At 58.1% G+C, this 23,726-nt stretch overlaps 3 protein-coding genes across 7 annotated transcripts in view; 2 read left to right on the forward strand and 1 right to left on the reverse strand.

The window, feature by feature from the left end:
* The window catches only part of MYRF (myelin regulatory factor), a 44,576-nt gene extending 30,160 nt beyond the window's left edge, over positions 1-14,416 (forward strand). For 3 of the 5 annotated variants that reach the window (XM_047691393.1, XM_047691394.1, XM_047691397.1), the window contains 20 exons: positions 982-1,177; positions 2,149-2,225; positions 2,398-2,508; positions 2,847-2,937; positions 3,315-3,515; positions 3,806-3,917; positions 4,413-4,522; positions 5,159-5,319; positions 5,392-5,464; positions 5,741-5,829; positions 6,124-6,192; positions 6,627-6,707; positions 6,861-6,949; positions 7,058-7,249; positions 7,499-7,750; positions 9,267-9,369; positions 9,611-9,685; positions 10,014-10,119; positions 11,560-11,634; positions 11,841-14,416. In XM_047691393.1, coding sequence (XP_047547349.1) covers positions 982-1,177; positions 2,149-2,225; positions 2,398-2,508; positions 2,847-2,937; positions 3,315-3,515; positions 3,806-3,917; positions 4,413-4,522; positions 5,159-5,319; positions 5,392-5,464; positions 5,741-5,829; positions 6,124-6,192; positions 6,627-6,707; positions 6,861-6,949; positions 7,058-7,249; positions 7,499-7,750; positions 9,267-9,369; positions 9,611-9,685; positions 10,014-10,119; positions 11,560-11,634; positions 11,841-11,921 — 2,344 coding nt within the window. In that variant the 3' untranslated portion in view covers positions 11,922-14,416. The remainder of the gene's footprint in view (positions 1-981; positions 1,178-2,148; positions 2,226-2,397; positions 2,509-2,846; positions 2,938-3,314; positions 3,516-3,805; positions 3,918-4,412; positions 4,523-5,158; positions 5,320-5,391; positions 5,465-5,740; positions 5,830-6,123; positions 6,193-6,626; positions 6,708-6,860; positions 6,950-7,057; positions 7,250-7,498; positions 7,751-9,266; positions 9,370-9,610; positions 9,686-10,013; positions 10,120-11,559; positions 11,635-11,840) is intronic. The other 2 variants (XM_047691395.1, XM_047691396.1) reach the window with 2 other exon arrangements.
* A 573-nt stretch (positions 14,417-14,989) lies between these two features.
* On the reverse strand, positions 14,990-18,196 carry TMEM258 (transmembrane protein 258). The gene is made up of 4 exons (XM_047691406.1): positions 18,038-18,196; positions 16,417-16,526; positions 15,694-15,830; positions 14,990-15,099 (listed from the first exon to the last, which is right to left on the reverse strand). The coding sequence occupies exons 1-3, from the start codon at positions 18,146-18,148 to the stop codon at positions 15,704-15,706; spliced, it is 348 nt and encodes a 115-aa protein (XP_047547362.1). The 5' UTR covers positions 18,149-18,196; the 3' UTR covers positions 14,990-15,099; positions 15,694-15,703.
* A 139-nt stretch (positions 18,197-18,335) lies between these two features.
* FEN1 (flap structure-specific endonuclease 1) lies at positions 18,336-22,823 on the forward strand. Its single transcript, XM_047691405.1, has 2 exons — positions 18,336-18,489; positions 20,940-22,823. The coding sequence occupies exon 2, from the start codon at positions 20,961-20,963 to the stop codon at positions 22,101-22,103; it is 1,143 nt and encodes a 380-aa protein (XP_047547361.1). The 5' UTR covers positions 18,336-18,489; positions 20,940-20,960; the 3' UTR covers positions 22,104-22,823.
* The last annotated feature ends 903 nt before the right edge of the window (positions 22,824-23,726 follow it).

A 23,726-nucleotide genomic window follows, 5' to 3' on the forward strand; every position in this document is an offset into this window, starting at 1 on the left:
AGGTTCTGTCAGGATGTGGGGAGAGGTCTTCGGGGATCCCACCCTTATGGCCTGGGGAGCATCCCCCCACTCTTCCTACCATGCTTTCCAGGCCAGCCCTGCCATCTCAGGCCCTAAGGCCAGGAAGCTGGCAGCTGGGGGCCCCAGTGTACTTCCTGGGTGTCCCCCCAGGCCGGCATGTGGGTGGAGCCCCAGGCCTTCTGCAGATGTTAGCCAGGCCCCCAATCCTCTTCCCCCGAGTTTGGAATCGTTCTCTGCCCATCTTCCTTCCGGGGGACTTGGGCATCAGGAGCACTGCTTGTGCCTAGGGACCTGGGTGAGGACGGGCCAAGAGTTGCCCCCTTTCCTGCCACCTGGAGGTGCTTGGAATCCTTGCCTGGCGACAGATGGGTAGACTGAAGCTGAGTCTGTGTTGCCCAGAGTGCCCCTGTCCTCACCTGGGCAGCTGGAGAAGTCAGGATGAGGACTTCGGGGGCTTGGGCAAGCCAGTGGGCTGGGGCTGGGCCAGTGCCGAGCTGGCGCCTGGTCCCACCGTTTCCATGGCAACCAGCTGTCAGGCCCGTGAAGCTCTGCAGACCGTCCCCTCCCACCCGGTCTCCTGCGAGGGAGAGGGCTTCAGGCAGCATTCTGGGAAGGAGCCAAGTGTGATGAGGGGCCGCGGAGCCCCCTCCTCAGGAGTTCACTCCCCTTGGGTGGGCCTCAGGGGTCTTGCCTCATGTGCCCCATCACCAGGGTGGGGGCTGGGCTCAGCCACACAGAGGAAAGAATATTGGCCTAAGAGTTGGCAAACCTGAGCTCAGATCCTTCCGGGGACTCAGTTTCCACTTCTGAGAGGTGGGGGGCAGCCCCATGCCTGGTCTGAGGATCCGGGGGGTGGCTACCGGATCGGAAACTGCTTTGGAAGGCAGACAGTGGAGAAGGACATTCCACGCCTTGCTTTGGCGGGGGGAGCCTCTGGCAAGTACCCTCCCCTGCCCCTAGGCCCATGCTCACCTACCGTGTAGACGCCGACAAGGGCTTCAACTTCTCGGTGGGCGATGACGCGTTCGTGTGCCAGAAGAAGAACCACTTCCAGGTCACGGTGTACATCGGCCTGCTGGGCGAGCCCAAGTACGTCAAGACGCCCGAAGGCCTCAAGCCCCTTGACTGCTTCTACCTGAAACTGCACGGAGTGAAGGCAGGTTTGGGGGCTCAGCGAGGATGGGAGGGGAGTAGAAGGGAGCCAGGAGTCCTTGGGGGAGTTGAAAGACCCCAAAGCAAAGCCCCCTTCCCAGCTATGCTTCCTGATTCCTTCTCTGCCCAGTGATCCCAAGGCTACACCCCCAGCCCAGACCCCGGGATCATGACCTGAGCCGAAGGCAGAGGCTTTAACCCACTGAGCCCCCCCAGGCGCCCCGACACTTGCCATTCTTTTAGAGCACCTGCTGCCTTCCCAGCAAAGCCCTGACTTCTGAGCTTAGTCCACAAAGGCCTTTGGGACCAGCCCTTCCCTGCAGCCCTGCCATCGCTTGTGCCCCAGACCTGTTGTGCCCATTCACAGCCCCTGCTCTCCTGAGGCAGCTCCCCTTCTCTGGGACACACGGAGAATGCCCATTCCATCCCTCCTTTCCTGGCAGACTGCTCCTTGGCCTTTCCGTTCCCTCTGCTGCAGTCCTTAGTCCTTGGGGACAACTGTCCTGAGGCTCCTTCCCTGGGGTCTCTCTAGCGCCCCCCCCCCCCCAGGAGTGGTTTATTTGGAGCCGGTGAGCTCCCTGGGGGCACACGGCTGCCTGTGTTTCCTTCAGGGCAGGGAACCGGCCCGACCTGGCCTTGGCGCAGCTCAGCCATCACTCATGGAGGGGCTGCAGGGACGTGGGTGTGGGAGAGGGTCTGGGGAGTGCGGGGGTTTGGGTGGGAGCCGGTATTTATGGAGGTCAGCTTGGGGGACGTGTGTGGAGGTGGGGGCCGTGTGTCCGTGGAAGGCGAGAGTGGGTGCGTGCGGAGCTAGGAGAGCAGTGTGACTGTCTGTGCCCTCACTAACGGGAGGGCCATGCCTCCACTTCTGGGGGAGCTCCGGCTGGGCCAAGCCTGGGCTGAGCGGCTAAAGGGAGGCAGAACCAGGCAGGGACCCTGGCCCTGATGGGTCACCGGCCTCGGCTTCTCCCGCAGCTGGAGGCCCTGAACCAGTCCATCAATATTGAGCAGTCCCAGTCGGACCGGAGCAAGCGGCCCTTTAACCCTGTGACGTGAGTGTCTGACCTTGGGGGTCGGGCGGTGGTTCTAGCTGGGCTGGCCAGCCCTGGAGCTGGCCTGGGAGCCCAGGGGGCCATGGTACCTGCCTCCTACGCATTCCTGACTTCGGGCCTGGCTCTTCGAAGCCCCCTCCCCGCCTCCTGAGTCCCCGCCACTCCTCTGCAGGGTCAACCTGCCCCCTGAGCAGGTCACGAAGGTGACCGTGGGGCGCCTGCACTTCAGCGAGACCACTGCCAACAACATGCGCAAGAAGGGCAAACCCAACCCCGACCAGAGGTGAGCGGGCTGCGCCCCGGCCCTGCCAGGCCCTCTAGGTCTAAGCAGGAGGGGCAGGAAGACACTGCCCACTGTCGCATTGTACAGACCCATTGTACAGAAGAGACACCTGAGCCTCACACCTAAGGCTAATGGACTTAGCAGCTCCCTGGAGTCCTAGCAGCGGGCCTTGGGGAGTTTCTGCCCCTAGTGGAGACTCGGGTTCCTCCACTGGAGGCTAAGGTGTTAACGCCCTCTTCCTGCGGGGGATGCTGGGAGCCTAGGCACTGTACCCCAGACATGGGATGGGGGCAGGTGGGGCAGGACCCTGGGTGCCTCTAAACCCTTGTGCACCCCAGGTACTTCATGCTGGTGGTGGCCCTCCAGGCCCACGCACAGAACCAGAACTACACGCTGGCTGCCCAGATCTCAGAACGCATCATCGTGAGGGTGAGGGCTCCCTCCTCCCAAGGGATCAAGAGCTGGGAAAAGCAGCACCCAGGAAAAATACTGGGGTTCTGGGGAGTCAGGAGCTAGAGTGCTGATCCTGCTGGGCCCTAGCTGGGTGACTTTGGGCAAGTTCCCATCCTTTGAGCCACAGTGTCTCCTTTACAAGGGTGGAGGTGGACAAGGCCTGGGTAGCCTTCTGAGATCTTGCAAGGGACTGAAAAGTGCCACAGTGCTAGGGGCAGTTTAATTTGGGTGTGGTGGGGTGAGGATCCAGGCCTGGAGCTAGAGGGGTGGCTGCACGGTTTCCCCTTTTGCCAGGTCACTGCAGGTCCCCGTCCCCTGGGACTGATCCAACCCCCAACCCCAACTTGTGGTAGGCCTCCAACCCCGGCCAGTTTGAGAGTGACAGCGACGTGCTGTGGCAGCGGGCGCAGGTGCCCGACACTGTCTTCCACCATGGTCGTGTGGGCATCAACACGGACAGGCCTGACGAGGCGCTGGTCGTGCACGGCAACGTCAAGGTCATGGGCTCTCTCATGCACCCGTCGGACCTGCGAGCCAAGGAGCACGTGCAGGAGGTGGGGGCGGGGCTGTGGACGAGGCGTGGGACCGTTGGGCAGGGAGAGCTGTGTTCCCGTGGGCGGGGCGGATGGCTTGTCGGGGCGGGGCCCATGGAGGGGCGGGGCCAGGTGGAAGGGCCCGGTGCCTGGCAAGTTGGTGAGGGAGGCAGGCCCTAGATTTCTGCGTCACTGGACTCTGGTGCTGCAAGGTCTCCGCCGCACCGTGGAGCCGAGGCTGCTTCGGTCTTGAGCTCCAGGGCCCACATTGGCTGGGGAGGGCTTCAGTCTCGGTCCTGGTTCCCGCGCAGGTGGACACCACCGAGCAGCTAAAGAGGATCTCGCGCATGCGGCTGGTGCACTACAGATACAAGCCGGAGTTCGCCGCCACGGCTGGCATCGAGGGCACAGCGCCAGAGACGGGTAGGGACCGGCCTGCGCGGACTGGGGCTGGGGTCCCGGACCCGGCAACCTCGGTCCCCAGTCACCCCGCCCCCTGTCCCAGTCCGCTGGAGACCCCACTCCCAGGAACCCCTCCCCCTGACTCCCTGGAATTCCTACCCAGGGAATCCTGCCCTCTAGAAACCCGGCCCTCAGCCCTTGGAAAATCGGGCTCTCCGCCCCCTCCCTCCCGCTCCGGGTGGCTACCCCCCTTGACACCGGAAGTTTCAGAATCCTAGTCCCAGGATCCTGGGCTCCTTAGGTGAATCCTGACTTCATCTCTGTCCACTTCCACTGGGATCCTTCCTCCCAGGAGTCCACCCTTGCTCCAGTCCGGGGAACCCTACACCAGAGCTGGGGAACGGTGCTCCAGAGCACCTTGGATCCCAAATCTTTGGCCCCCCTCAAACTGGGCCCCCTCCTCACATGCTGGTTCTGTGGGTGTTCTCCACCCTACCCCCCCCCCAAACCCCCCAGGTGTCATCGCCCAGGAAGTGAAGGAGATCCTGCCGGAGGCCGTGAAGGACACTGGAGACGTTGTCTTTGCCAATGGGAAAACCATAGAGAACTTCTTGGTGGTGAACAAGGTGTGCGGGGGTGGGTGGGAGGATCCGGGGGCCCAAGGGCAGGGCTGGGCCAGCTGGAGGGCGTTCAACTCCTGCTCCGTTCAACTCCTGCGCGGAGGGTGAGGGCAGCCCGGTCTTCTCTCACGGTGTGTCCAGAGCCCCCTCCCCACCCCTTACGGAAGGGGGTGAGCATTCCAGGGCCCGGGGACTGGCGACACTCTGCTTGTGTGGTCCACAGCAAGAGGAAGGTCCCTGGGGGGTTATTTTCCTCCCCTTGGACAGGAGACTAAAGATAGTCACTGCCTAGAGCTTCCCAGGTGGCTCTCGCAAAGCTTAAACGTGGCTTATGGTGAGGATGAAGTCCTGTGCTTTGGCCTCGGCTGAATAGTGAGGAGCCCAAGCCTGAGACCCCACGTTCATGAGATCGGAGAGGCCGGCACCTCCGAGAGACAGTGTTCTGACGGGGGTTAGGGGTGGGAAGCGCAGTTCTGGTGGGCCAGACAGATGGCCCAAGCAACGGGGCAGAGGTGGGGGTGCCGCTTGGAGGCAGGCACGGGGAGGTTGGGGCACTGGGGCTGGCCTGGGTAGGGAAGCGTGGAGGAAACTCCCCGTTGCCCAGGGCTCCCGGGGGCTGACCTTGCCCGTGGCCCGCGGCAGGAGCGCATCTTCATGGAGAACGTGGGGGCTGTGAAGGAGCTGTGCAAGCTCACGGACAACCTGGAGACGCGCATTGACGAGCTGGAGCGCTGGAGCCACAGGCTGGCCAGACTGCGGCGGCTGGACAGCCTCAAGTCCACCGGCAGCTCGGGCGCGTTCAGGTGCGGGCGTGGGCCAGGCAGGGGGACACCCCCTTCCCGGAGGCACCTCTGACCCTGGCCCTCTTGCTGCAGCCATGCGGGGAGTCAGTTCAGCCGAGCGGGCAGTGTCCCCCACAAGAAGAGGCCCCCCAAGGTGGCTAGCAAGGTGAGGCTGGGTGTAGGTGGGAGGCAGGTTGGGCTGGGCCCTCCCTCTCCAGGCTTGCCCACCGCGAGGGCTCCTCTCTTCTCCCAGCTCTCCAGCTCTCTGGCCCCATCTCCATCTCTCCTTCCTCTCCCTTCCTCTCCCCAGCCCCCACCCCTCCCCCATAGGAATCATAGGCCTTAGCACCCCCACCTCCAGCAGAGCCCACACCAAGTGACATCATGGGCTCCCTAAGTCTGGGCCTTTTCTGCTTCTTCCCCTTTTCCTCTCGGTCCTCAGCCATCTTCTGTGGTCCCAGACCAGGCCTGCATCAGTCAGCGCTTTCTGCAGGGAACCATCATCGCCCTGGTGGTGGTCATGGCCTTCAGGTGACTTGTGCCCTGGGCTCCAGGGGTGGCTGGCTGGGGGACTTGAGCTGCCCTTGGGGCCAGGCCTGGAGGAAGAGGAAGATGTGGCTGGGAGATGAGACCTGCCTGAGGTCTCAGGGAGGGAAGAGGGTTGCCTCTTTCTGTCCTGTGGCCCTGGGACTGGGGAGACCCGTGGAGAGACATCACTCATTCCCGAGCCCAGCCCCTGGAGCCAAGGACCACAGACCCTGCCCGAGGGAGAGGGCCGGGACCGTGGCTCCAGCTCTAACCGTGGCTCTTTTCTGTGGCTCCCAGCGTGGTGTCCATGTCCACACTGTACGTGCTGAGCCTGCGCACCGAGGAGGACCTGGTAGAAACCGATGGGTATGTCCCTGGAGGCCTAGCTGGAGGCCTGGCTGCCGGCCAAGTTGCCAGGACAGGAGGGCTTTGGTGGGCAGACCGGGCGCAGAGGAGCCGTGGAAGCTGTCTTCTCTGATAGGGACGGCGCCTTGGCTCTCAGCCTGCTGGGGCTTGCAGGGGTGGGTGGGAAGGTCTCCCTGGAGGAGGGGCAGCCATGGTCCCCGCTGAAGCCAACGTTTCTACTCAGTGCTCCTCAAGGTAGCTGGGCCTCTGCGAGTCAGGGGGCATCTGAGGGGCCCGGGTTGGAAGCGGGGAGTCGGCGGGGACGGAAGGCCAGGGTGGGACCCTGGGCTCTGTCTGCCCACTTCCACCTCAGCTCCAGGGCTCTCTCTGACCGTGTCTTTTCTCTCTCCTCCCCTGCACCTGTCCCCCTCTTTTTCCTCTCTGCCGCCCCTTAGCTCTTTTGCCGTGTCCACTTCCTGTCTTCTGGCCCTGCTCCGGCCCCAGCACCCTGGGGGGAGTGAGGCCATGTGCCCATGGTACGTGTCTGGACCAAGTCCCCTCCCTCCTCACCCCTGGCTCCTGACTCCCTGCCTCTTTTCCGCCATCCCTGTCCACCTCTCTGGGACTCCTAGGCCTCCCTGTCAAGGCTCTTGCAGTCCCTCTGAGCTCAGCCCACCCCCCTCCCCCAGCAGGTCCAGCCAGAGCTTCGGGACCACCCAGCTCCGACAGTCCCCTGTGACCACTGGGGTGCCAGGCACACCACCCTCTTTGCTGCTGGGTGCGTGCCTGCGGTGGGTCTGCAGGGTGGGGATGGCGGCAGGGAGCTGTGTTCTGGGAGGGGGCTCAGCTGCCCACCTCTGCCTCATACAGCCTCTGGCTTTCTCAGTTACCACTGGCCTGACCAGCTCGGCCCCGGGTCCGGTCATCCCCACCTTGGACCTGTGCTCCAGCCACCCCTGCCCGGTCGTCTGCTGCTCCTCAGCCACTCCTAGCCCTACCGCAGCCCCTAGTCTTGGCCCCAGCTTTAAACCTGGCCACGGCCTCAGCCCCAGTCCCAGCCCCTCCACCAACAGCTCAGGTATGGCTCTCTCGGCTCCAGGGTTTGCGCTGAAGGGATTTTATATGAGTCCAGAGAAAGGCCCCAAAGATTCATTGTGGGGAGGGTATCCTGGAGCCCAGAATGAGGCTCTGGAGCAAGGTCGGTGGGTCTCCCTGAAGGGATAAAGAGACAGATGGGAGTCACCCAGAATCTGGTGAAGTCCTAGAGAAAGCCAGACAGGAGGCAGCCAGGTCCCTCTTCTCAGCTTATCCCTCATTCTCCCCACAGGCCCCAGCCAGATGGCGTTGCTGCCAGTCACCAACATCAGAGCCAAGTCGTGGAGCCTGTCAGCCAATGGTATTGGCCACTCCAAGCGTCCAAAGAGCTCAGAGCCTCTGGCCAGCCCTGCGGTCCCCTTCCCTGGAGGGCAGGGCAAAGCCAAGAACAGCCCCAGCCTTGGCCTCCATGGCCGGACCCGCCGAGGGGTCCCCCAACCTGGCCTGAGCCCTGCTCAGCCCACTCAGCCCCGGGGCCAGCCAGGTACTTGCCCTACCCGTCCCCCCGCCACCCCCACCATCTCAGCTCAGCCAGCAAAGCTCACTGGTCTGGGGCGCATCTCAGCCTGGTCAGCGGAAGGCCCGGCGCAGGACTGTCCACAGACGTCTGCTGGGCATTGCAAAGTCCTGCCGTCAGGCCAGGAGCCCATGTAGCTCTCCTCATTCAGGGCTCACGCATCCCCGTAAGGAAGGGATCATCCCCGTAGGTCAGATGGGGAAACTGGAACCGGGTCGTGTGGCCGGGCAGCAGCAGACCTGGACTCCCATCCCACGTCTGCCTGATGCCAGGGCCCTGGACGTCACAGAGGAGGCCAGGGGCCTCCCAGGCTTCAGCCCGGCGGCTCTGCTCTTGGTAATGGGCCTCCTTATCAGCTTTCATCTGGTGGTTTTTGTGGCTTAAAGAAAAAAAAGCTTTGAAACTGGGACTTGCTGAGATTAAAGTACAAAGTGATAGGTAAACCCCACCGGGGGCCGCTCACCGGGCCAGCCATTTCCGGGGCCGCTGCTCTGTGGCTGGCTCTGTACAGGGTGCTCGGGGTGATGAAGACAGACATGCCCTGACCTCAGATGGCTCAGACACCTGAGAACACAGTAGTACTAGCGTGACGGGGTACTGAGGGGATGTGCTAGCAGCTTGGTGACTGGGGAGGGCACTTCGTCCGGGCTGAGGTGGGGAGGTGATCAGGAAGGCCTCCCTGGAGGAGGTGACATTGGAGCTGAGTCTCTGAAGGACCACAGGAGTTTGCCCAGAAGAGAAATGAGAAGGGTACCTTCCATCCTTTCTTTATCTGGTATCTGTCCATGACCCCAAGGGCATACTGGATCCCTGGGGTGGGGGTCTTTGCGTGCCTGGGTTGTGCCTCAGGAAGCTGAAAATGTGTCAGGTCCAGCAGATTTTCTGTGGGCCCAGCTTCCCCTTCCTAGGTTGGGGGTGGGGGGCAGGTCAGGCAGCAGCCAGCCCGTAGATGACCAAGGAAGCCTTGTCTCCCTCACCTGCCATGTCACACCTCAGAACCACCGGCCCAGCCCACCATCTGTGGGGGGGTTCATCCACAGAAGGCCACAAGCCCTCACGAGTGGGGCACTGGGAGGTGTTTAACACTTGGCTCTTGGGGAAAGAGTCCTGATTTGTGGTGAATACTCCCCCCACGGCTAACTTCCGGCCACCAACTTCATGCCGCCGAACTGAACGTGGAGAGACGTGTTTGGGCTGTGCACGGGCTCCTGTACGCCTCTGGCAAGGGATGTGAAGACCCATTCCTGCTCCTGAGGTTTGGGTTCTGCCAAGGAGGCAGACCTCAGGCTCATGGGAAGGGGCTCTTCGTAGTGCTGCCAGGGAAAAGGGTGGCGTGACCCTGGCCTTTGTGGGGGGTCTGGAAAGAATAACCTGAAACTTATTTATGCTAAGGTGTGAGTGACTGAATGCGAGCCTGGCAAGGAACGGCTTGGCTGCTGCTCGTTTGTATGCCACCTTGTCACCCTCCTCCCTGCCCCCGCAGCCTCTCTCCTTGCAGACGCAGTGCCCTCCCTGACCTCCATCCAGGTGCTGGAGACTTCAATGCCCATCACTTCCCAGTACTGCGCTCCAGGGGATGCCTGCAGGTGGGCTTGGCTCCCTCCCTTCACCCCAAGGACAGATTCCCTCAGGTGACCTGAGCCCAGGCAGTGCGGAGGCCCGGATGTCCTCCCCGTCTTGCCCCCCTCCTGTTCCCCCTCCCCCACTCTGCCCCAAGGTGGGGCAGCCCCTTTCCATGGGCTCCAGTACAGACCGGGGGCTGGGGTATCCAGGCAAGGGGCTCCAGCAGGGTAGCCTTGGTCTCAGGAGCCATGTTTGCCCCTGCAGGCCTGGAAACTTCACGTACCGCATCCCCGTCAGCAGCAGCACCCCGCTACACCTCAGCCTGACTCTGCAGATGAAGTGAGTGCCAGCTTGGGGCCTTGGCGGCCCAGGGAAGGGGTCTGAGGAGGGATGCTGACTTTATCCCTTGCTCTGGCTGTGCGACCCTGGAAGTCCCTGGGCTCCTCATCTAGAAACTGCTGTTGCGCATGGGTGTGAAGGCCGTGTGGGATGGTAGATGGGAAAGGGCGGTCTAGGGCCTGACCGGTAGGGCTCATTTTCAAGCTGTGTGAGGACTCAGTGGCTTGTTTCGGCAGAGCAGGGGAAGGTGGCGTGGGAGGGCTGGCTGGGGGAAGGGCAGGTTGAGGAACTTGGAACCCCACTTCCCTGCTAACTGGCCTTCCCCCAGCTCTTCGTCTCCCGTGTCTGTGGCGCTGTGCAGCCTGATGTCGAAGGAGGAGCCGTGCGAGGAGGGGGGCTTCCCACAGAGCCTGCACACCCACCAGGACACCCAGGTAGGAGGCACCTGGGAAGCTGTGGGCCAGGCAGGCCCCAGAGCTGCATTGTCCCTGGCACAACTGGGCTCCCAATCAGCTGAAGAGAAGGGGCCGGGAGGCAGAGTGATGGCATCTCCACAAGGGACCCTTTAGGCCATGGGCCTCGCGAGCGGAGCATCTCCCACTCCCTGCCCTGCCCTGACCAGAGCCCCCGGGAAGAAACCAGTTCCACCAGGACTAACCTGGGATGAACGCAGTGGTGGCAATGGGGAGGGTATTCTAGAGGTCCTTGGCAGGGAGAGCTAACCTTGTCTGTGCTCAGGGTCAGAGGAGCCGCCCCAAAAGTCATGTTTAATGAAGACGATATCTGCAGCATGAGGTCATTGGGGTCAGCTGGAGAAAGAAAAGAGGCCAGTGTCACAGGAGGAGAAGGGCACGTGCAGAGGTGGGGAGGCCCGGGAGAGTGTGGCCTTCTGGCAGAGGTGGACACATGGCAGCCTGTCCCACTAGGAGCCGGAAAACAGGAGCCCGGTCCACAAGCTCAGGCTGGGCAGCGGCATGGTTCAGTCCTCCCGTCCTGAAGACCCCTCAGGCTACCTTGTGGAGGCCTGCCTCCTGCTCTGAGAACCAAATGCCTGTGACCCTTCCTTTGTCCAGCTCCTCACTGGCCACATGACCCCCATGGGACCTAAAGTTGTGACTCTCCGCGCAAGGGAAGGGAATGTCTCCTCACCAGTTTATGTTGGTTCAACGAAAATGTGTTGGGGTCCCTCTGTCCCAGGCCCTGTGCTGGGCCCAGCTTTGGGGACACAGCGGGAGGCAGGGGTGGACCCAGGCCTTGCCTTGGAAGAATGCACTCCCTAGCTGGGGAGAAAAGATGTGCAGAAAGTAACCTGAGGAGAGGCTGGGGGCGGGGGGGGGGGCGGTGAGAGCGTCCCAAGAGGCGCAGGCGGTCAAGCCCAGCCAGCCGCTCACACCATGTGGAGCTCAAGCCTAAGTCCACCTATGGGGAGGCCACGCCAAAATCTCAGCTGGAACACAGGCAAGCCTCAGGATCCCATGAAAGGGAGAGAGCACGACAGCGCGGGGACCCGTGTGTCAGTCCCCACTCTGCCACGCAGTGCATGTGATTTCAAGCAATAGCTCAGCGTCCTCATCTGTACGCCGCGTCATCTTCCCGGGTTGGAATGAGCATGGGGTTCGTGAAATACTTTGACGCGCCTGCAGTACAACGGGGAGGGGAGGCAAGAGAAGAGGCGGGGCTGGGGGAGGGCTGATGTGTACCTGCAGGTGCCCCGCAGAGTCTGCATAAAGGGGGGCTGCCTCCGCTCCCTAGCTCTGACTCCAGCCTCCCTAACACTTGCCTTGGCGCCCAGGGCTGCAATGACCACACTCAGGGCTGCTGGTCGGGATAGGGCCACGGGGCTGTCTTCACCCCTCCCTCTCTCCTCTCTCCAGGGCACCTCCCACCAGTGGCCAGTAACGATCCTGTCTTTCCGAGAATTCACCTACCACTTCCGGGTGGCACTGCTGGTGAGTACAGGCATGCCCTCTGCCCCCAGAGGTCCGGGCTCCTGCATCTCAAGTGTGGGGCTCCGGAAAAGGACATGAGGATTCCCGGAGCACATGGCAAGACTTGGGGCACGGTGACAGGTGATATGGCGGGGGGGGGCAGGGGAGTGCTTCCTGCCCCACGCCCCCAGAGCTACCTCACCTGTTCCTGCTGCCCTCTCACCCAGGGTCAGGCCAACTGCAGCGCAGAGGCCCCGGTCCGGCCAGCCACAGACTACTACTTCCATTTCTACCGCCTGTGTGATTGAGCTGCCGTCCCCGAGGCGGCACCACAGCCAGGCCGGGGCACCGTGTGCCCCTTCCGCACTGGACGCGGCTGCGTTACCCTGGAGCCTGCCACCCGCCCAGCTCTCTGCTGCTCACTGGCACATCCCTTGGAGACTGATCTGGGCTTGGCCCTCCCCACGACTGGGGAAACTGGAAGTCCTCACACTGGAGTTGCTGTTCCTGCTGGTCGCCCCTCACGCGCTGCATGGGGAGCCAGGGAGACCTCCTGGGGCCGGGACAGGACCAGTTTGTCTGTGTCTGTCCAGCTCCGGTGGTTGGAGGAGTGGCTGCAGGGGCCTTGGAGGCAAGGGTAAGCCTGTGACTGTCCAGAGCCTACCCGCCTACTCTCCCCTCTTGAGACTGTGAGCTGCCCCTCTTCTGGAGTGGGGGACCTGCTGCCTTTGACTTGGCTGGAGCCCTAAAAGACTTGGCTGGATCCGTGAGTCCGCGGAGAATATATAGCTCTTACCCTCGAAGCTGCTCCCTGGGGGGTGGCGAGGTGGTGGACTTTTTGGGGTTTGACTGTTACGCTGGACTTGGGACTTTGAAGCTTTAAGTGTGGCCCAGGAGGTCTCTTCTCCCTGGGAGCACTGGCTCCCGAGAGCTCCCAGGGCAACTGAAGCCAGCCCTGGATGGGCTGGAAAGACTGACCATGTGCCTTACGTATACTTAGTGCCTGGCTGAACCAGTGCAGGGGGCCAGGGGGCCCGGTTAGCCTTGGACCCTTGAAACCTGGAGTATCCTGGAAGAGAAGTTCCCCGTGATCCTCCCCTGCCCCCAGTGAGTGTTGCAGCCCCACGGCCTGGGCTCCTAGGAGCTTCCAGAGCTTATAGTCACAGCTGGGACCCATCATTATCTCTGAGCAGAGGAGCGGGAATCCCTGCAAGGCAGCGGGCTGGTCTTGGCTGGTACGTGGAGTCAAACAGCTTTTGCTGTTATTGATGAAGTAATTACTAAAATGCACTTAAGCCGGGGCAGGAGTGGAAGGATGGAGAAGGAAAGGCTGGAGAAGTACAGAGCTCTCGGGAGACACTTCACCAGACAGGGCCCTGGCTCTGGTCCGTCCCAGGGAGGCTTCAGACACCCATCCTGCTCCCGACCACCGCGATTCTGGCTTCTCCCTCCTCTCTTGTCTGCTGGCGACTTTGTCTCCCCAGATCGAGGCTCCCATGTTGGGCTCAACTAGCCCACGGCTGGCAGGAGACTCCATCTCCGCCCTCTCCCCCTGGAGGTGGAGCAGTGGGCTTGTGTTGCTGAAGTCTTAACTCAAGTGCCAGTGTTACAGGAACCGTCCTTAGTGGGAGCCTGGAGCGTTCTGAGGTCAAAGCCAGGCTCACCGAAAGAGTGTGGGAAGCATTTAGCCACACCTACACGGGTCCAGTAAGGGGAAGAGGAATCGCCACCCCTGCCCCTCGGTATTCTGCCACCTCTTTGGGAACCAGGCCTTACCCCTCTCCGACCTCTCATTCTCAGCTCTGAATGGGAGACCTTTCTGTGGGGAGTGGAAATCTTTGAGAAGCCTGTGAGGCGCAGGCCCTCTTCGGCCACGGGTCTCAAAGCACTTATCCTCAGGGGAATTGGGGGATAGGGACACCCCAGCTCCCAGCTCCCTCATTGACATAGGAATTACATGGCTCCCCACACCATGCAGGGGCCGGGCCTTACTTAGGACTACTCTGTTCTCCATCCACCCGCACTGGGCGGCGGGGGGTGACCCTCCTGAAATGCCTTAAAACTGGTGAGCCCCACCCTTTGTAATAGGATTCTGGGGCTTCCTTAGTGAGGGTGCCTGTCTGTGGACTGTGGCCCCTCAGTCCTTAACTGGAAAGTGACCCTCCACTGCCCCTGGAGCCCTTCTGGACACAGCACAGCCCCAATCTGGTTAGCAGCTGGCTGTTTCCATGCCTGAGGAGGGATCCTCAGTGCAAGGATTGGGGCCAAGCTGGGGCTCCAAGCTGCTTGGGAGGTGGGGGGGGGGGGTCAACCTTGGACCAAAGTTGCCTTAAGCCCATGAAGGTAAAAGGGCTTCAGGGAAGGGGAGTGGGTCACCTGCTGGAGGCTGACAGCTGCCCAGCTGGCACTGGTAAGTGGGAGTCTTGGCTCCCTTCCCTATGTGGGGTCCAGCAGCCAACCCTCCCTTCCTCGCTCCCCCTTGGCATTTATTCCTGTAGCCACTGGGCTAATCTCCCCCAAGCTTCAAGCTGTACATAGGGCCTCTCAATGCACGAGTCTCTCTGCCCATATCGTATCCTCTCCCTCCACGAAGGCCTGCATGTGCATAGAGCGCCCCTCCCTCCCGGTTAACCCCCAGCCCCCGTCCCTGAGTGCTGACTCCTCTATTTATCGTGTACCAACTCTGACTCTGCAGTGGGCAGAGGGAAGCAGCCCTGGGCCTGCTTTCTTCCTGCTCCTGTTCTTTTCTTCCGAAGTAAATATACGTATATAAATAAATGTAAAAATATGGCTTTGTATCTGACCTTGCCTCCCCTTCTCTTCTTGAGACTGTTGTGTTAGGAGACGGAGTCATCTGTGGGGCTCAGACCAGCTGGAGTCTCTGGGGTTCCTGGGCCAGACGGATGCCTTGTATCCCGTTATCCTTAGCTTCATGCTAGGCTTGGGAACAGGACTCAGCCGCACCCCCCCCCCCCCCCCGCCACCCCACCTGGGTTAAAGGAGCCATCCGAGGGTAACACTCCTCTGGGGACAAGCTGAGCCTTGGGAAGGTCCCCAGCACACAGAAGGGTGGCTATATTTAGAGGATGGGATTGGCTCAGGGCAGACTTGATTGGTGTGAGTTCCCAGAGAAGTCTGCTCTAAAAACAGCAGAAGGATAGGCCTGGCCCCTTCCTATCCACGGAGCTTTAAATTCCAAGGACAGACACCCCTCGCATACCCGCCTCACCCCTCACAGGTAGAGAAAGCAGGGCTTCCCAGCAGCAGGAACCAACTGAAAGGCAGAAGAAAAACAGGAAGGGGTGGGACCAGGGAAGTCACCTGGGGCCTGGCACCACTCCACTGCCTCCCAACTCTGCGGAATGGGCACCAGACGGGGCGATTACACATCTGCCTTTATTGGGAGCAGCGGGTGGGACACTTTCAGCAACAGTAAAAAAATTAATTTACAAAAGCAGGAATTCAGTGAAGCCGCCTGGCTGGAACCTGAAAGAGGAGAAGGCGGTATCAAAATGGGACCGATGACCTTTCTTTCCACCTCCTCTTCTCACTGGGCCCTGTGCTCCTGGGGCAAGGGCTCACAGGCCCACTGCTCTGAAGCTGGGCCACCAAAGCCGATTCTCAGTGACCTGTTCGGTGGATTATCTACAGCAAGGGTTTTGGGTTTTTTTTTTAAATCACTTAGTCAAGATTTATTTTAATGACTGAAAACATTCAAACTAACCACAATGATACTCCTTGCAGCCAGATTCTGACCCCCCTTTAATCCATTCCCAAGCAGCCTCACCAGGTCAATGGTGTATGATATATAAGGAGGCAAATGTCTAACATGGGAAGACTGCGCCCACAGCCCTACAAAGAATATCCCAAAGCCCGATCAAGGCCCTGGGCAGTGTGCAGAACTTAGAATCACAACACAGGACACAGATCCTCATTTGGGACAGGGAAAGAGGCACATGCCTGGTGTCCCTCTCCACTCTGCAGTCTGTCACCATTAACCAAAGTGTCGCACAGGCCCGAGGACCCCGCTAACGGGGATGTGGGAAACTTCTCTAGTGCCCACCCTGTCACAGCTCTTACCCTTGGGAGCTCATACGTAGATGCCAACCCAGAGCAGCAGGAAGAGGACTCCAAAACCCATGAAGAGCGAGGCCACCAAGGAGATGAGGAGCTCTTTGTAGATATCCCGAGTGTATTTGGTGGAGGTAACCTCATAACTGACAGGGTGATTAAGGAGAAGCAAAGGGATGGACTGGGTAGGACAGGAAGCCTGGCCAGTGCAGCGCCAGGAAAAAGGTACACAGTGAGCCTTCCAGAAGGCTTGCCTGGCTCAGGACAGCCAGGAAGTGGGGCCTGAGAGATGACCTGGACTCTGTTGCTTCATACCAGCCCTCAACCAGCCATGAAGAAAATCAGGCCCAGAGGGGTTAGTTAGGTCACTTGCCCCAGGTCACACAGCTAGCGGACAGTGGACCTGACACTAGTCCACAGATCTCTTGCCGCCTGAGCATTCCCTTCTTTTGCCGCTTTTCCAACTTCAGACCCCCTATCCCCAACCTCCAGCCCAGCCAGGTCTTCTGTTCACTATCCTGGAAATCCGAAGAGCAAACTAAGCTCCCCTGAACTTGGGAAATAAGGCCAGCACCTGACCTTGGACATCAACAGCTTTTCTCCAACCTCCTTACCTTCCCCCATCCCCACACCAGAGCAAAACCGGCAGCGTGCATGTACCCAGCACAGTTTCTCCCTCAGTTTCCCCACATTGCTAATTCTGGCCTCACTGGCTGCTCAATAAAAGGATACACGAAGAACCAGGCCGTAAAGAACATGCCAATTGCCAACAGCACCACGGTCAGATGAGGGAAGACAGCAGGGTTCACTGGGCTGGTGTATCTGCTCATGGCCTCGAGCTCCTAGGGGACGGCATGAGATCAGAGCTATCAAAGAATCCCAGGACTTCAATCTGAGGGGGGAGTATGAGGTCATCAAGGAGCCTCCTCCTTCTAGGACTGTTAAAGGTCTGTTTCCGCCTGGGAAATATAGAAGTCCTCCAGAACCAACATCAAGCAATTCCATTTGGAAATGATATCAATGGTATCTTGAACTAAAGGTGGAACTTTTGCTTTTTCAATATGAGAGAGGAACGGCAGCTGAGAGTCAGAGGCTGACACAGAAGGTGACTGATTGGCTATCCATCAGTGGTCCCTAACATTTTTTGAGACCACTGATGACCATGAAAAAAATGTGATAAAAAGTATGGACCCCACCCAGGGTAAACCACAAGCAAGAAAAAGTATGCCTGTAAACTTTAGAAACTCTACGGACCCGTGTCTGTAGACACCAAGCTCAGAATTCTGCTGTAATTCAGAGCCTGGGCTGGGACCCAATCTCAACGTCTACACCTGTATTCTTCCCACTACGCTATTAATGGAATCTCAGGCTCTACTAGGAAAGACTTCAGTTAATAATCTGGCTCTACTGAATAGCACGAGTCTCAGTAAAACAGTTATAATAACACCACTCACAGAGTTGATGTATGATTTAAGAAAGATGACAAACGTCAAAGCAACTAGCTCACTTCTTGGCATAGAGTAGTCGTTCAAAAAGTGTTTGTTTCCTTCCCAAGCTTACAGGGAAGATTATGAGATAATGCTTGTGAAGGAGGGCTGTAAACGGTGAAGTTCTGTACAAATGTTGACTTCCATTGTCACTCACCAGCCAACGCTCCTAATGTCCAGAACATAACAACTCTAGAGAGAGAAACTGACCCCATTGTTCTAGGAGACACTGGAATTCAATTCAGTAAACATTTATGGGCCCCCCTCCCCCCAAAAATGATAAAGACAACGGCTGCCATTCATTAGGCCTCCAATTGCAGGCCCTGTGTTTGGCACTGGGAATACAAAGATGAATAGACAACATCCCAGAGCTAGAGGCACGTCAGATGGTGGTCACTAGGAGGCGTGGCAGATAACAAAGAAGTCCATGACATGTGGCAAGAGGTCTGTACGGAGGTTGTGGGAGCTCCCAGGAGAGAGCGGCCAAGTCGGCCGTCCACCACCAAGAAGGTTGAACATCTGCCCTGGGCCTCGTAGGATGAGTAGGAGTTCAACAGGAGAAAAAAGTTCCCACACAGAGATAACAGCTTAATCACAGGTAACAGAGATAAAAACTCAAGGTATTAAAAACGCACCTCACACGCCTCACCCCTTAAAAGTCAAGAGATCAAAACCTCAGCCTAACGAGACCCAGGCAAGGGGCTTCCCTTCCCGCCCCTAAGCCCAAGCCGGAGGATACAGGAGCCTCCGGCTGTCTGGATCTCGGGCGTCTGAGGCCTTCGCGAGAGAAACCAGAGAAACCGAGTGTGGAACGGGCCCCAAGGGGTCCTCACAGTCCCGTCCAGAGCGCCCCTCAACCCCCTCACCATTTTGCCAGGCACGGGGTTATCCACCGCTCCGCCACCGGAATAACACGTCGGCAGGGGCAGGCGCACTGTTCTACGGAAGAGGAAGTGCCCCCCCCGCGCGAGTGGCATTGTGGGATTTGTAGGCCTGTGGGTTAGGGTGTAGAGGGGGCTGCGCCCTGTAGGCGCCTGCTGTGGAGCTGGGGCAAGGGTACCGCAGAGCCGCTGAGAGGGTTCGCTCTTCCCGGCGGGACTGTTTGGCCCACGGGAAACTGGCCGGGGGGGTCGGGCCCGACCCCACACTTCCCAGGAGGCTGTGCGCGGCGGCGGTCACGTGACGGGAGCGCGGGCTTTGGAAGACAGCGGAGCGCGACGGGATCCGCGGCGGAGCTGAGGAGGGTGCGGGGCTGAGCAGCGTCCTGGGCAGCACCCGACCCAGCGCTACTGTCGAGGCCTCGCGCTCCAAAGGCCAGGTGAGACCCCGTAGGAAGCGTGTCCGAGGGCGGCGGGGTCCACCTCACTCTGGGTGTTGGGGCGGGGGGCGGGAGGCCGGGGGCCGTCTGCCGCGCGCGGGGCGGAGGCCCGAGCGCGGGCCCGCCACCTTCCCTCTCTGCGACTCTGACCGGTCGCCTAACCTCCCTTCATTTGTGGAAGGCGGGAGATAGCTTGCACCCTCTGGGGCCGTTGGGTATTTTGACCAAGATCCTGGATGAGAAACATTTTGGAGACTTCACTGGTTTAGACCCCTTTCCCGCCTGCCGCTGTTGGGGGTTGCGGGGGCTAGCCGGCCGGCAGGCACGACCCCTCGGTAAGCCTTCTAGCCAAGCCGCCGGCCTGAGGCGGGACCCGACGATCGAGTGGCTTCTGCGGGAGGAACGGTTCCGGGCACCCCGTGTATGGCAGGAGCCGGAGGATGGCGGGAGGAGGGCACGGCTGAGCCCCGGTGAGAAAGGGCGGGGCTTCTCCCGGACTGTGAAGGTAGGTTGGGAAGCAGAGCACGGAGGATCTTGACACCAGGTTGAGGTGTTAGGACTTCAGTAGAAGCGAGGATTGTAGCTCTGTGATGCTTTAGAAAGAATCCTGCAAAGTGAGAGCAGCGAAAAGGTCTAGTGTCATCTTTCTTGGAGTGTTGGACGCATGCCACCAGTGGACACACGATGGCTTTATTTATTTATTAGGATTTTATTTATTTATTTGAGAGAGAGAGTGTGAGAGGGGAGAGGGTCAGAGGGAGAAACAGAGTCCCTGCTGGCTCTGTCCGGGGACTCTGGGATCATGACCTGAGCTGAAGGCATTCGCTTAACCAACTGAGCCACTCAGACGCCCCACACGATGACTTTAAATGGCATCCAAAAAATCCTTTTTAGCAGTTACACATTTGACACATTAAAATATAACTGATACGACACAGGCATTACTGCTTAAGGGGAGTTCTCTTTTTCAACTTACCTTCGTTTTTAAAACAATGGTGTCCCTTTAAAGAAAATATTATGTGGATGAAAGTACAGGTTTTAGATGGGAGTGGCGAAAAAAATCTGTGAGGGTGGTTTGGGTCTGGCCGAAGTTCGGGAAGCACTGCCCTAGGAAATACTTGTAAAGGGGCCTGAACCACAGAAGTGCCATGTGGGAATAAGCAACTCCAGCTTGCCAGCTTCCTAGGTCAGGACCTAGGGTCAGGTAGGAGCCATGGAGTTCACGCTTCAGACTTAGTGGTGGGGAGAAAATACAAAGGGAAAGAGTTAAAATTTCTAGCAACATCGTGGTAGGAGTAGAAACCAGGTGCGGTGCTGAGGGGGCACTGAAGGGAGACTTGAGCCGCAGTGTGTGAGAAAGCCACATAACTCTTATTCACGTATGTTCTTTGCCAGTCCTCAGGGCTGCTGTATCAGGATTCTCCAGAGAAACAATAAGGTATAGGATATGGACAGATGTAAGGAGATTTATGTTAAGGAATTGTTTTAAGGAATATTTTAAGGAATTATTTTAAGGAATTAAGAGGTTGGCAAGGTTGAAAATGATCGGGCTGGCACGCGCGCTGGAAACTCATGCAGGAGTGGATGGTGCAGTCCTCAGGCAGAATTTCTTTGGGAAACCGTTATTGCCGCCAAGGCCTTACGGCCGATTGGATGAGGCCCACCCATGCGATGGAGGATAATCTCCTTTGCTTAAAGCTAACTGATGATGTCACAAAATTACCTTCACAACGACACCTGGATTGGCATTAGAGTAAATAACCGGGCGCCGCAGCCTAGCCAAGTGGGCTCATAAAACTAACCGGCACCCCTGCTAAGAGGCGGGGAGCCAGAGGAATGAGTTGGGGGTGTTGAGTGACTGGCATAAAGGTACAGAGGAGGAATGTATGAGTTGTCAGTGAGTTGGCAAGAAGATAGATAACTCGTGTTTACTTGGCCGCTGTACACATTCCGCTTTGTATTATGGTTGCTTTTGTACTCGTGTCATCTCTGTTTAGCCAGTATTTGCTTGTCCTTCAGGGCTTGGTTCTGTCATTATGGTCGCTGGGCTCCTCGGGCCAGGGTAGGCACTGTCCTCTGGACTCGTGGGGTCCTCGATGCCCTCGCCAGTGGTAGCCCTTACTGTGTGCGAGCCCTATTGCTGCCTTATCCATGAAACCTTAAGTCCCTCAACACCAGCAGGATCTTATTCCTCTTAACACCCAGTTTTTTCCTCCGATACCCAGGAAGCCTTAGTATTAATTGAGTGGCCTCACTTGCTAGAGGGTAAGTTTTTTTTGCTAATGGCGACCTTGTTTCGTTCATCTTTTCGTCTTCTGTGGTCCCATATGGGCGTCCTTCTTGTCGTGCTCCGTTTGTTCGGTCAAAGGCATGAAGTTGGTGGGATAGCACCGTGATCCTTTGCATCCTTTAAGTTCCTCCTCTTCTCACTTTACTCCTTTCTTTTTCAGCTGCCCCTCCTCTGTATTGCTATGGGAATTCAAGGCCTGGCCAAACTGATTGCTGATGTGGCCCCTAGTGCCATCCGGGAGAATGACATCAAGAGCTACTTTGGCCGCAAGGTGGCTATTGATGCCTCTATGAGCATTTATCAGTTCCTGATTGCTGTTCGCCAGGGTGGGGACGTGCTGCACAACGAGGAGGGGGAGACCACCAGCCACCTGATGGGCATGTTCTACCGCACCATCCGCATGATGGAGAACGGCATCAAGCCCGTGTATGTCTTCGACGGCAAGCCACCGCAGCTCAAGTCGGGCGAGCTGGCCAAGCGCGGCGAGCGGCGGGCGGAGGCGGAGAAGCAGCTGCAGCAGGCTCAGGCCGCGGGGGCCGAGGAGGAGGTGGAAAAGTTTACTAAGAGGCTGGTAAAGGTCACCAAGCAGCACAATGACGAGTGCAAGCATCTGCTGAGCCTCATGGGCGTCCCGTACCTTGATGCGCCCAGTGAGGCTGAGGCCAGCTGTGCCGCCCTCGTGAAGGCTGGCAAAGTCTATGCCGCGGCCACGGAGGACATGGATTGCCTGACCTTTGGCAGCCCCGTGCTAATGCGGCACCTGACCGCCAGCGAGGCCAAGAAGCTGCCCATCCAGGAATTCCACCTGAGCCGGATTCTGCAGGAGCTGGGCCTGAGCCAGGAGCAGTTTGTAGATCTGTGCATCCTGCTGGGCAGCGACTACTGCGAGAGCATTCGGGGCATTGGGCCCAGGCGGGCCGTGGGCCTCATCCAGAAGCACAAGAGCATCAAGGAGATTGTGCGGCAGCTTGACCCCAGCAAGTACCCGGTGCCGGAAAACTGGCTCCACAAGGAGGCCCAGCAGCTCTTCCTGGAGCCCGAGGTGCTTGACCCAGAGTCTGTGGAGCTGAAGTGGAGCGAGCCAAACGAAGAGGAGCTCGTCAAGTTCATGTGTGGCGAAAAGCAGTTCTCTGAGGAGCGAATCCGCAGTGGCGTCCGGCGGCTGAGCAAGAGCCGCCAAGGCAGCACCCAGGGTCGCCTGGATGATTTCTTCAAGGTGACCGGCTCGCTCTCTTCAGCTAAGCGCAAGGAGCCAGAGCCCAAGGGATCTGCTAAGAAGAAGGCAAAGACTGGGGCAGCAGGGAAGCTCAAAAGGGGAAAATAAATGCGTTTCCCCTCCTAGTGCCTTGACCCCAGAATGTCTGCCTTCTCGTACCCTCGGGAGCTAGCGCTAGAGAAACCGCTGGGGGCGGGGAGGGGATTGCATTGCTTCTCTAGCTCTAGCCTTCTCCGTAGTGCTTTTCCCTTTTGTACTTGATGATGGCAGGAACGCCACAGAGCTACTTTGTTTTCTTCTTTTTTAGCTCAGGAGAGTATGTCCCGCTCAAAACCGCTCTCAGGCAATTTAAGGGACACTGAATCTATTGTTAATGAAGAGGGAGTGGGAGATAAACCGTAGAGACGCCGACTGGACAAAAATGATTTCCTGGCTGGCCACCTGGTGGCTGACAGGAGTGCGTGGTGGCACCAGCCTGCACTCATCTCTGGTTCAGCCTTGACCCACCCTGTGGGACAGCCGTCAGGAAGAATGAGCCCTAACAGTTGGGGAGAGCTGCGGAGAACTAACAGGGCAGGGAGAGCTGGAGTCCCTGGGGTTGGCAAGAAGGGTCCGATTACTGTGTGTCCTGGGGTGGGGGCTGACACTTGAACTTGCTATGTAACTTGGGTCTTCACAGTGGTTATTTAGAGGCGTAAGATGGCGAAATTCTAATGTCCTCTCCGAGGCAGTCAGCAGAGTCGAGACTTCGGGATAAGATACTATTTTCATGTGCTATATTTGTTTTTGTTTTAAAGATACGAGAAAAGAGTCAATAAAATTATAAAAACAAACCAGAATGTCATGTTCTCTGACAACTTTGAAAACATCTCGAGTGCCCCCAGGCTTCAGGCAGTATAACGTTCTTTTCGCGCTGAAGAGAACACTCGGGAAGTGTACCGTTACAAGAGGTTTGAGGGTGGCCACAAGGTGGCGCCACACCCCACAGAATGGCTAAGGCTGCTTTGGCTGTACTTAAGCCTTTTGGAGAAAGGCCTAGTTTAACTCAACCAGGAAAGAAATTTGAATAAATTGAATGGGTTTCTAGTTTCCCACCTACTGTGTGGGGGAAAGGAGCACCTTTGAGAAAGCCTCACAGTTTTGATCAGCTACTTCATAGCATCTAAGCATTTTCCTTACCAGTTTATAAATTGTGAAAAAACTACAGAGATTACTTTTGTGTTTCTTTTGTGACATCAAATTCAGGCTGCTGTTTCCCATGGAGATGGAATGTTTTAACAGTTTTATAATCCTGACAAAACTTGGTGGGGAGTTTCTAATTTTTTAGCATTCCTGTCACTGCCATTTGAAGTTAACAGGCACACTTAAGCAATCTGAAATTTAAACTGCCAATATTCTAACAGATTAAACAGGTAGAAGACTAAAGACTGGTGGTCTTCAAAATTTCTCACGGGGCAACATATTTTTCGAGTGCAATCTTAAGCGGAACCTTAGGATACGAGCTTCTCTGGTTGAAGGAGGAGTGGGACATAGTCTCCCCAGCAGTACTCTCATAACTAGGGGACTCCCAAACCACTGGTGTAGACAGAAAGTTCTATTCTGAGGGCAGGGATCTTGGTTTTGGTTACTGCTGTATCCATCGTTGGATGGAATGGGTTTTCTGACTGGAACAAGCCACGCAACTTTTCGGAGCACCAAGTAATCTAAGTCTGTGGTAATGATGATGGGGCC

The sequence above is a fragment of the Lutra lutra genome, chromosome 10 (genome assembly GCF_902655055.1).
Source record: "Lutra lutra chromosome 10, mLutLut1.2, whole genome shotgun sequence".
In the NCBI taxonomy this organism is placed as follows: domain Eukaryota; kingdom Metazoa; phylum Chordata; class Mammalia; order Carnivora; family Mustelidae; genus Lutra; species Lutra lutra.

What these genes read in the sequence shown, in the direction of transcription:
- TMEM258 (XM_047691406.1), bottom strand. Translation starts at nt 18,148, where the DNA reads ATGCCACTCGCGCGGGGGGGGCACTTCCTCTTCCGTAGAACAGTGCGC. An exon ending in ACCCCGTGCCTGGCAAAATG is followed by an intron (nt 16,527 to 18,037) that starts GTGAGGGGGTTG and finishes GCCGTCCCCTAG; the next exon opens with GAGCTCGAGGCCATGAGCAG. An exon ending in TTTACGGCCTGGTTCTTCGT is followed by an intron (nt 15,831 to 16,416) that starts GTATCCTTTTAT and finishes TCACCCTGTCAG; the next exon opens with TTATGAGGTTACCTCCACCA.
- FEN1 (XM_047691405.1), top strand. Translation starts at nt 20,961, where the DNA reads ATGGGAATTCAAGGCCTGGCCAAACTGATTGCTGATGTGGCCCCTAGT.